Source organism: Rhinolophus sinicus, chromosome 17 (assembly GCF_057876585.1).
Source record: "Rhinolophus sinicus isolate RSI-liver-muscle chromosome 17, RSI-T2T, whole genome shotgun sequence".
Classification (NCBI taxonomy): Eukaryota; Metazoa; Chordata; class Mammalia; order Chiroptera; family Rhinolophidae; genus Rhinolophus; species Rhinolophus sinicus.
The window spans coordinates 81,925,839-81,937,886 of NC_142517.1; the positions used below are offsets into that span (position 1 = coordinate 81,925,839).

The following is a 12,048-nucleotide window of genomic DNA, read 5'->3' on the forward strand; positions in this document are numbered from 1 at the left end:
TTACTAGAAATAATCAGGTTCTTGACATTGTCCTAAAAATGTGTCCTCCACTCCTAACACTAGTACATCAGAGCATTAGCCATTTTCAACATGACTCATAGAGTATTATCATTTGTTATTAGTTATCAATTTAATAGTTTGTATTTTCTTGATTTCTAGTGAGAACAAACCTTTTTCCTACTTATTACCAGTTTCTATTTCTTTTATTTGAATGATTTGTTATATTGTTTGTCCATTTTTTTCCTATTGGTAAGTTGGTGTCTAAAATGCTTATCAGTTAAAGCACAATTGGACATTTTTCATATATAATTTTCTCATAGCCAATTTAATGTATGTTGTTTGACATAAGTGAGTTTGAAAATTGGAAGTAATCCAACCTACTGATCTGCTATTCCTGATACCTTTATTGCTATCATGCTTAGAAAACTGTTTCTTCTCAAAGTAAAATAATTCACATTTTTAAATTTTGTATGTTTTAACACATCTGTTACCCCTTTTCAACTAGTTTTAATATAAAAATGAGATAAGTATCTAGCTTTGATTTTTTTCCTTGAAATTGTTTACCAATTTCCCCAATTCCTTCTACTATAAAAGATGTAATGTCGCCATATTCAAGGATTCAAATCACAAATATACAAGGGTTTATTTCCAGACTGTCTATTCTGTTCCATTTAAATGGCTAGCAAATATTATTACACCAGTATGACATGGTTTCAATTAATGTAGCTTTATTAGTACATTTTAACATCTGGTAGGGCAAGCCCTCCCCACCATACCACTTTTGACAGGCAAATACAAATCTATCTGGGTTCTCAGTTCTTTATAACTATAAGATGGCTCTGTGGCTACCTCATTAGCTTGCTACAAGGAATTAACTGAAAGCACATACATGAACACATGATGAAACTACAAAGAACTACATAGTTCTAAGATGTCACCTATATCTGACTATTCTATTATTATGACCTCTTCAAATAATAAAAATAATTCACAGGTAGAGGTTAAACTAAAATCAATAAAACAGATCCTTTCCGGTTATGAATAAATACTTTTGTTACACAAAAGGTCTAATGGACTCAACATTGTTGTAAACATTTTGGGGAGTAGAAAGTATTCCTTCTATTGCAAATTGGTGTAACCACTATGGAAAACAGTATGGAGGTTCCTCAAAAAAATTAAAAAAATAGAACTACCACATGACCCAGAAATCCCACTTCCGGGTATTTATCTGAAGAAATCCAAAACACGAATTTGAAAAGATAAAATACATATGAGGTTGGACAATTAAGTTCACAAACTTGTTGTGATGACGTTGCTAACCTTTTTTTGGTATCAGAGGGATTACTCACTATGAATTTGTACCAACTGGACAAACAGTTAACCAAGTTTACTATATGGAGGTGCTGAAAAGGCTGTGTGAAAAAGTTAGATGAACTGAACTTTTCACCAACAATTCATGGCTCTTACATCATGACAATGCACCAGCTCAGATGGCACTGCCTGTGAAAGAGTTTTTAGCCAGTAAAGAAATAACTGTATTGGAACACCCTCCCTACTCACCTGATCTGGCCCCCAGTGACTTCTTTCTTTACCCAAAGATAAAGGAAATATTGAAAGGGAGACATTTTGATGACATTCAGGACATCAAGAGTGATGTGACAACAGTGCCATTCCAGAAAAGAGTTCCAAAATTGCTTTGAAGGGTGGACCAGGCGCTGGCATCAGTGCGTAGCTCCCCAAGCGGAGTACTTTGAAGGTGACCACAATGATATTCAACAATGAGGTTAATGTAGCACTTTTTCTAGCATGAGTTTGTGACCTTAATTATCTGACCTCGTGTGCATTCCTATGTTCATTGAAGCATTATTTACAACAGCCAAGATATGAAAGCAACCTAGATAACTAGATAAAGAAGATGTGGTACCTATATACAATGGAGTATTACTCTTCCTTAAAAAAGAATGAAATCTTACCACTTGCAATAACATGGATGGACCTAGAGGGTATTTTGCTAAGTGAAATAACTCAGACAGAGAAAGACAAATGCCCTATGATTTCATTGATATGTGGAATCTAAAAAACAAAATAAACAGAAACAAACTCACAGATACAGAGAACAAGCTGATGATAGTTGCTACATGGGAGGGGGATTGGCGGGGTGGGTGAAAAAAGTGAAGGGATTAAGAGGTACAAATTGGCATTTACAAATTAGTCATGGGAGCATAAAGTACAGCACAGGGAATATAGTCAATAATATTATAATAACTATGTATGGTGTCAAGTGGATACTAGATTTATCAGGGATCACTTTGTAAGTGACATAAACGTCTAACCACTATTTTGTACACCTGAAACTAATATTTAATGTCAACTATAATTGAAAAAGAAATATTCCTTTTAGCTCATCTGAGTAAAAGAAAAATAAGTTAGTGGCTATTTGCTAATCAAAGAGAAAAGGGTAAGGAAATGCTCCTTAAATTTGTGCAAGATGTCAGGTTCTTACAACTGTGAAAAAGATTCATTAAGGCCAGTTTTATAAATAGAGTCAATTTAATTTCTTTTCTTAACCTCTACAATTATATTCCATAAAGAAAAGATATTGATATAATATGAATACAAACCTTAGGACCATTTTTGTTCCCAAAATGAAGACACTGAACACATTACCTGACCTAATACAGGAAAAATTCAAACAGAAAATACTCATTCAAGGAAATCTTAAATAAGAAATAAATCTTGTCTTGAACTATGACAAAGCCCCTAAAAGGTATTAGTATCACTCCCTACAATAGCTCAAAAGGCCCTAGATTACATGTATCGTACACAGAATCATATAATTTTTTTACCCGGTTGCAGGAACATTACAGAATACTTTTTCCAATCCCTTTAAAGAATAGGAGTGTAACTAAGGATCAAAAGCTAGGTCCAAAAGCTCAAATTTTTGCCTCAAGTAAATTTTAAACTTACTTTGTCAAGTCACTGGTTTCCTGTTCACTGTCTTGTGTTGTATCCAAAGAAAAGGCATCTGAGAGTTCAGTGGAGTTGGATTCCTGTTCTTCTGCTGGAAGTACCTGGGTTCCCAGGGAGCCGCTGGAAATCGCCCTCTCCTTTTTGATCCCTTCCTCATGACGGTCACTGGGATTTCGTACACCTTTCTCAGTTTTGTCATGGTCATCTTTTAAAGAAGGTTGCTTGGCTTCGCCAAGAGACGATTTTCCTGAGATATTGAATAAGTTACCAAGAAACTGAAAAAAGCTTTCTTTTGGCTGTCGTTCACTTTCTATTTTGCCATCTGAAGTGGAACCAGAAAGGTCATTTGGCTTTTTGGAATCTTCCTGCACTGGAAGAGTGATTAGCTTCTCAGCATGATTCCTTTTGTCCTCACTTTGGGGAATCTTTGAAAACAAAATAAAGAATAACAAGCATCACCATTTAAGAATAAGACTGATGGCTTCTGTTCCCTTGGGCAGTTTACTGGAGGGACTATTCAGCCAACTTGAACAAAGCTATATAGTAAATGTCACAAATGGGAAGGTACTGCACACGTGGGAATCCAGAACAGAGGTAACTAGTTCAGATGTGGTGGCGGTGAGAACAGGAAGTGCCCTCGGAAGAGACCTAAACAGTGACTATGTGATGCTCCTGCACCTTCTTCCCTCTCTTCTATCTCTCTCCCCCTCCCCTTTTCCTTCCTCCTTCTGCCCTTCTCAGTATTTAATGGTAGCAACTTCTAAGGAGTTTAATGACTGGAGGTTAGGTTACAAAATGAGAAGAGTGAGAGGTAAGTATGGAGAAACAAGTAAAAGAAAAGATGGTGATAAACCTTAGGTGTATTTAAATTTGTCCTTTATTATTGCAGAGCTAATGGACAGTTTTTGCAAACATTTGGCATATTAGACAAATTAACACCTAAATAGACTTCATCATTTCGGCATTGCCTTAACCCATGAAGTTGCCACAGTTATGCAAAACTGTCCCTCTTAAGGAAAGACAGCAACATGGTGCATCACTTGAGAGGAAAAGCCCACTCAACTCCTCACGGTAACACAGAGTTCTGATATGTGCGTTACTGCAAACCGTGCGTAGCCCCAGGAATTCCTGCACACAGTAAGCACTTCCAGAGGTGCCTTTTACCTCCCTGCTCGTAAATAGTAGTAAATCAAACACACCCATGTACGTTCTGTGTGAGGAAAGACTGACCTGCTATATCAAAGAGCATGTTGGCAACTCTACCCCCACTCTTCCCTAAAGCTTTATTATTCATTAGCTTAGGCCAGCGTGCCAACTCTCCCTGCCTTCCAAACATGCTCACTCACCTACTTGTAAAAGGAATGCGCGCCTGACTTTATCTGTCAGATGTTATGCTCACCAGTAGGTGCTCACAGAAGAAAAGCTCAAGTGTGAGTCAGAAAAAGATCAGGACACCGAGGTAAAAACCACCCTAGGGCGCCATACGTTCACATGACAACATTTTGTAAGAAGCTGATCTTTAAAAAGGCAGGAGCATCACAAATATACTGTCATTTGTTCACCTCGTTCCATGTTTTAATCCAAATGCAAAACAGTTTAAAGCAGTGTTCCATTAACCACTAATAAAATTTAGCATATGAAAAGTTGAGAAAAATGTTTAGAATCCATTAGCCCAGCAAATTTATTTCAAACCAACAGCATTTTAAGTTTGTTCCCACCTTAGGTATCAGATGGTATTTTTAAGTAAACACAGAGCATTTTTTTATGTGTTAGAACCTTAATATAACCTGTGAGTCTCTGCATTTAGAATATCACCAGCCCTCTAGCGTCACTCAAAGTCTCCATCTCATCCAGCCAACCTTCTGCTCATTATGGAAGCTGCACCCTCTCCTCGTACAAATTGCATAAACGGCCTCTGTTTGGCAGTGCAAGATATGCTAGGTGACATTTTGAAAATGCTCATGTGTGTGAAAGATATACATTTTTTTCCCTTACTGAATGTAATATGATGTAATTTCCAACCACAATATTCCTTTCTCAGTCAAAATGAACAGTGTTACTGTAACATGAATAGAACTGTGACTTGTTTCTATAACTAGTATGAATGACAACTCATGTTGGGTACCTACTTATTATATCATAAACATTCTTAAAAAGCTTTAGAGACTCACAAACAGTCTTATAAAACTGGAGCAATGGATTTAAAAAGGGAAAATTAGGAGAACAAGGAAATTAAGAGAACATTTTGACTATCAATAAAATCTCAAGACAAGTAATTTCTGTCAAAAATTGTATTTATTTCACTACATTAGTTTTTACTTGACAATTCCTTTCAAAGTATAATAGACTGGTTTCTAAATAAGGAAGCTGCATTTCGCTAAACTAATGAAAGCCTTCACATTTAACCTTTTTAGAGTTTTATATATGTATATGTAGACACATATATACCTTTTAAATCACTGGTTTCTCATTCCCCTCACATTTGCAGCTGCTTTGCTTTTCTAGAATTCCAATATCCTCAGTTTACTCAAGAGCATATTTTTCAGTTTCCTAAAATGTCTTAATTTTTCCCTAATGATCTTATGGGAAATTTGTATCATTAAAATACCCTCAACCAAAAAAAAGCATCTAAATTTAGAAACAAAAACTAGCAGAAAAGAACACTGATATTCAAAGTAAACACAATAAATTATGTGCTGATATAATTCAAACGTTCAGTTTGATTTAAGAAAGCTGTTCTTTGCCTTCAGCTTAGACAACCAAGTGGGGCCGGCCTGCCACAAGCCAGCGCCAATGTCACCAAGAGGACCGTCTGCCACTCGTTCCAATAAGTGAGTCAAATGAACATACTCAGGATTCAAGCAAACATTAAGAAAACATCGATTCCAGTTGTTCTCCACGATGTTGGTATTCTGCAAATAACCTAGTAAGGCTACTCATGAAAGCACGTGCATCTTATGAATTTAAATTTTTTCCCTTCATACTCAATATGTTGTAATGCAGTACCCTTAGGTCCAAATTAATCCATCTGTTTTTTGTTTGTTTGTTTGTTTTTTGCTATGTGCCCAATAGAGGGAAATACAGGAAAGCATCAGATACACTGATTAACAAGAAAGCTACGGCTTCAAGTTCATGGGCCAGTGAGATACTCGTTGCATTGCTGTGTGGGGCTAACAAGAGGCATGTGCACAAGTAACTTGACTGGGGATGGGGAGAAGCCTCTGCCGAGAGGAGGTAACATCTGAGGGTGAGAAGAGCATTGTAGACACAAATCATAGCACATACAAAGACACAGCAGTGTGAAATGTGTTTGTTGGGCATGGGAATGGCTGAAGACGACTGGGCACAGGGCATAGAGAATGAGGTTGATAAGACGATCGGTTAGAAGTTGGGATGAGCAATGACAAAGTCATACAAGACTAAGTTTTCTAAATTGGGCGTCTATTTGAATATGGAAGCCAAAACTGGACATGGAAAACAGAAAAGAGGTGAGATTGGGCCCTTTGTGGGGATGGAGTTCGGGGAGGGCAACAAACTATTTAGATGTCAAACATGTTGAATTTTGGGTCCCCTGGTGACACACACGCTGAGATACCGGGCAAGCAGTCAGAAACACAGCTAAAGAAGGCCATCTGGCAACACAGTGTGTGCAGGGGCAAAGGGGCAACAGGCAAGAGCCCTAGAGCAGAGAGATCAAAAGGCAGGCACGAAGAAGAGAAGAAAACAGTGACAGACTGAGAAGGCCAGTATCAGACCAGGTCATCCACTGGCAATACTAGTCTCCAAAGGCAAAAGGCAAAAGAATATTTCCAAAAGCAAAAGGGAGTCAATGCCAAATGCCACTGTGAGGCCAAGAAAGGTGGTCACCGGTCTTCAAAAGCATCAGGCATATACTCCTTCAGGGGAACCATGCATTTACTCTTCTCTCTGCTTAGAATGTTCTTCCCAGACAGCTATATGACTCGCTTCCTCTCAGCTCCTTCAGACCTTCACTTAAAGGCTCTCTTCATTGGAAGGTTCCCCAGTCACCCTATCTAAAGGAATAAACTCCTCCATTCTGAAATGGCTTAGATCCTTTCTCTGCTTTTTCCTCTTTGTACTTGTCAGAATCTCTCTCTCTCTCTCTCTCTCTCTCTCTCTCTCTCTCTCTCTCTCTCTCTCTCTCACGCACACACACAATTATTTACTATCTGTTTCTTTCTCAAGAAAGTAAAAGCCACAAAAGCAAGGATTTTTGTCTGTTTTATCCATTGCCGTATTTCTAGCGCCTTGAAAAGCACCTGACAATAAGAGCCAAAAATGGTCAAAAGTTTGTTGGATTAATAAACAAAGGAAGGAGGAGTATAGAGAAGCCCTAGGAATGCAAGAAGAACAGTCATACCAGCTCGGGAATTTGTGAGGAGGCCCCCAAACTCAAGGTGCTAAGTAGGGAGCAAGGAATCAGGAACAGTCCGCAAATAGAGGGAAACATTTTTGAGAGATTTTTTAACTAGAAAAAAAGACATACGATGACAGCTTACGGTCTAAGACAGAAGAAATGGCCTCTTGTTCCTGTTTTGTGGATCAGCTCTACACATGTTAGAAAGGGAAACTGCTGTACAAGAAAAGTATGACAGGTCCCAGAAAGAAGAGCAGAAGGTGATGAGATAGAGTCAAATATAGTTTTGAATCCTTCTAATAAAGGGAATGTATTGGCCTTGGAGAGGAGTAGGGACATTGCCTCTTCCAAGTCACGTGGAAAGGTAGGGCCTGAAGCCTGAGTGATTCTGCAAGTGGTGAAGACAACGGGGAAGGTCTGACAAGTGGCCCTGACCTCAAACAAGTGGGAGGAGAGATGACAATCTAAAGGAGGGATGCAGAGGTGGGGCTGGACCTGGGCTCCCCAGACACAGAGCCTCGGAAGAGGATTTCTGGGAAACGCAGCAAAAGGCTGAAACTGGGTATACCAAGCCGCAGTGAGGGTCCCCGCAAACTTTAAAACATTCACGCATTCACTAAACAACGAATAGCAAGATACTAGGTGCTTGGATGCAACAGTGAAAAAATACACCCCGAGCCCTGCTTTCACGAAGCCTACGTTCTAGTGACGTAAGAACTAATTTGTAGGTCTAATTGGCCTTAGTTTGTCATCCATTTGTCTGTAGCAGGTGGCAGGTGCTGTCTCAAGATGGGGACTGGCACAGCGAACAAAGTCAAGAAGATGAAGGGGCAAAGACTGTTGTCAAACAAAGACTACTGAGAGGAAAGTAGGGAAGGGCCAGGCGACTCTTCCTTTACTGTCTCAAGCACCTGGCTTGGTCATCTTTTTACCTCAGGCTCCACCCTCTACCGTCACTGTACGTAGTGAGGCTGACCCTTCAGAACACCCTAGTCCCCCAATTCCTTAGCCCCGTCAACTACGACCTCACTTCCACTCTGCCTGCCCCTCTGGCTAACCCTGGGCTGATCTGCCCACAACCACCCCACCTGTGAACCACAAACTCAGGTTTCCCCAGGGCTCCCAACCTCTCATCTTTCCAGCTCTCTTACCCCACTGTCCCCGTCCCACCCGTGTTCTCTGGGCTCTTCACAGCTCCTGTCCTCTCTTACTCTGTCCCTTTCAGTTCCCACAAATGTTCTTTTCACAACCAACCTCCCCACCTAGAAAAATTCCAGGTTTATCTTTTCCACATAAATGAATGAGTCTTGCTTTAAAAGCCCACACGGATATGCACAGCTATATGCAGATTCAGACTCACAACAATTCACCATTTATTGCCTTTTACAGGAGATCGGTCTGCAACTTTCCCCCCTTTCCCACAGCAATTTCAAACCTTTCCCACGTCCCTTAGGCTACCCCCCCCCCCCAGTCTCACACCCTCCCTCAGTAGAGGACCCTCCCTTGTACGTCATGGAGACGCTCCTTCACAGTCCTGACTCCACCTCTCCTCTACCTGCGTGACAGCAGCGCCATCTGTGCTATGGTACCTCCTTCACTTACCCTCACAATGAAGAGGGAAAGGACTCCTCCTTGCGAGGCTAATTCCTCCACCAGGCTACCACTCCATAATCCTTCATGTCTCATCAGGAACCTCAGTTCCACATCTGCTCCTTCTGTATGCCCACCATTCAACACAGAAAAGTCAAGAACTGTATGACTTCACTCCTACGTGGGATATAAAACTAAAAGCAACAAAAGAACAAGACAAACAAACAAACACCCAATAGATGTAACTTAAACTGTGTGTCCAGGGGCAGCGCCTATCTTTTTACTACCAACCTCCTTAAACAGGAGTTACTAAATCTCACCATCTTCTTTCCCTTTCCTCCCAATCGCTCCTTAAGCCCCTGCAATCTGGCTTCCTCCCCAATCAGGCTCTAACCACGATTGCTCAGAGGCACTGTCCCACTTAATAATTCAATGTACTTTTTTTTTTCTGTCCTGGTCTTTTATGATGTGCTTGCAGAATGTGAGACTGAATCTCTTCCTGAAAACCAGTCTTCCTTTGGCTTCCACGACATCACGCCGAGGTTTCCCTCTTCCTCTCTGAATACTCTCTCCACCTCCTTCAAGTTCCCATCCTTCTAACATCCCTTATATATCATGTTTCTCCAATTCCCAGCCTGGTTCTGATTCACCTTCACAATCTTTTGAGATCTCAGTTCCCACAGATTCAATTAATCAAACGATTCCCAGATTTGTATTCTCAGCTCAGACTGCATATCCACCTGGATGCTTCACTGGAAACTCAAACTTAGTACATCACAAATGGAACATGACCATGCTGTGTCTCCATTCTTCCACTTTCTGTAACCTATTACATCCCCACCTGCTAAACAGTCAGACAAACATCAGGACACCATGACCTCTCCCTTAGCATATTGCCAGCATTGACTTGACTTGTTTGCTTGCTTCCACTCCTGTCCGCCAGTCTATTCACACAAAAAGCAGAGCAATCTTTTACAATTCAAATTGGATCATCCTTAAAAGCCTTCAGTGGCCATGCACTGCCATCAGGATAAAATCCAAACTCCCCGCCACGGCATTCAAGGTCTTGGTGGATCCACTCTTACGTCTTTCTCTGACTTCATCTCCTCCCACTCACTGTACTTGCAGCGTCTAATGTCATCACGCAAACTCTCATTCATTCTCTCCCAATCTCCTCGCTCTTCTCTCTCTCTCTCTCTGACTACAGTATGTCTTTGCACAACGCCATTCCCACTGCTGGGACCACTTATCTCTCGTCCTCATTGCCTGGGATATCCCTACAACTCAAGTTTTTCAGAATAGAAACCGCCTGTATATGTTCTTCCGATGGACATCCCTAACACCTTTGGTTTTCACAAGGTGAAGGCAAACAATTGCATAAGCTTTCATCATGAGTAGTACTGTTACCTAAAATTATTAACAGTTACTAAAATCTGCCATTCATATACAAAAACCAGCTGCTGACTAGAGAATTCTAGTAACATCTGGCCACAACACACTGCTTGGAAAATTTGCCGATATTTGAAATTCTACCACCGATTAGTTATTATTTTCCTCAAAATTGAGGAAATTTCATTGGTTTATTTTTGCTGATATCTTGAGTTAGCTACAGTTTAAGTAGTGCTGCAATTTTAAATCAAAATCACTATTTACCTTTATCATAATGGATTTAGTTTGCGGTAGGTTGTCTGATTAACTCCATATACACTAATGACACATATTTACATCAACAGTATTTCTCAATAAATGAATTTCACTACTAATGTTAAGATGCAAAGATGAGCGATTTACACCCTATTGTTAAAGTAATTCTGCTTGAAAGATAACATTGTATTTTTATCACAGAATCACTTTCCCCCTAAAAAATGAGAACGGGCAAGCAGCTTGGCCATCGATCTGACTCAACTAGTCACTGTTTGTTTAACAAAACAATTAAGTTACCTGCAACTTTTACGTCATTACACACCAGTGCTGTAATCCGTTCTGAGGTGGCACAATTTGTTACCAAAATTAGTTAAAAAGCTGAAATCTCACTTTTTAAAAATGCTTGAGAATGGAATTAAAGTTGTACGTCTGTGGTGTTATTTTCTGTGTTTCATTTCCACGTAATTTCTGCTCAAGGAATGTAGTTACATATACTGTACTAAATAAGTGCCTTTAACCATAGGTGGCTCAAGACAGTCATCTATCATATGTGTCAGAGCAAGAAATAGGTTAAAAACTGCTGATCTACATAAGAAAAGTCTGAGCTACATAGGAGCAATGGGTATGGACAGGAAAGAGGGGCGGCTGACGGGCCCTGGCACAATGGGGAGAAAAACAAAACGGCGGATCATTCTTAGATATCAAGATTGGATAACTTGTGGACAGTTTAGCAGGACAGGAAATTAAGAAAGAAAAGGAAATGAGGATAAAACACACGGAGTTCAACTTTTTAAGTACGTCAAATCTCATACCCAGCGACACTCATAGGAAAGGTCCATCAAAGAACTGGCGCTGTCACCGTGAAGCTCAGGGAACACATTGGGCTGCAGGGGCAGACTGCACTTTGTCACAGGCTAAGATGTAGGTAGAAATCAAGTCAACCAGGGCAGGTGTGTGAGGTGAGAAGAGAAAGGAACAAGATGACATGATAGGAGAAAAGCCATTCCTTCCTTCCTGTTACGGTATAAAGACTTATCCAATGGAACCCCTGGGCCAGAATTATAACTGCCTGTAATTCTATGAGAGCTTTTTTGGAGCCCCCTCTAATGCTTTCAAATTAATATCTGGCACTCGTGGAGGAAAATTTACTCACAAAAATCTAGAGTATGTACATGACCCTTCATACTCAGTTCCCACTTTGATAAAGTACTCCATCATACCACAAAGACCTTTCTAGGTATACGACAGGCTGGCGCTGCTGCAAATCAAAGCAAATACCTTACAATACATTCAACACCCAGATACCTCATATCTACACCCTGATATCTCATAGCAAGGCCTCAGACCGGCACCAGCCATACTGACAGGCCTAACCCCTGGCTGTCCTTTGCGCTGTCTGGACTGCACAGTGGCACACAGTGCACTCTCCATCTCAGGGGTCCTGACAGCAGTCAGTGTTTATAGAA

At 40.3% G+C, this 12,048-nt stretch overlaps 1 protein-coding gene across 2 annotated transcripts in view; it reads right to left on the reverse strand.

Annotated features, from left to right (window-relative positions):
• CRYBG3 (crystallin beta-gamma domain containing 3) overlaps window positions 1-12,048 on the reverse strand; it is a 108,042-nt gene that overhangs the window by 70,727 nt on the left and 25,267 nt on the right. For both annotated transcript variants that reach the window (XM_019757207.3, XM_074333088.2), the window contains one exon: window positions 2,968-3,395. In XM_019757207.3, coding sequence (XP_019612766.3) covers window positions 2,968-3,395 — 428 coding nt within the window. The remainder of the gene's footprint in view (window positions 1-2,967; window positions 3,396-12,048) is intronic.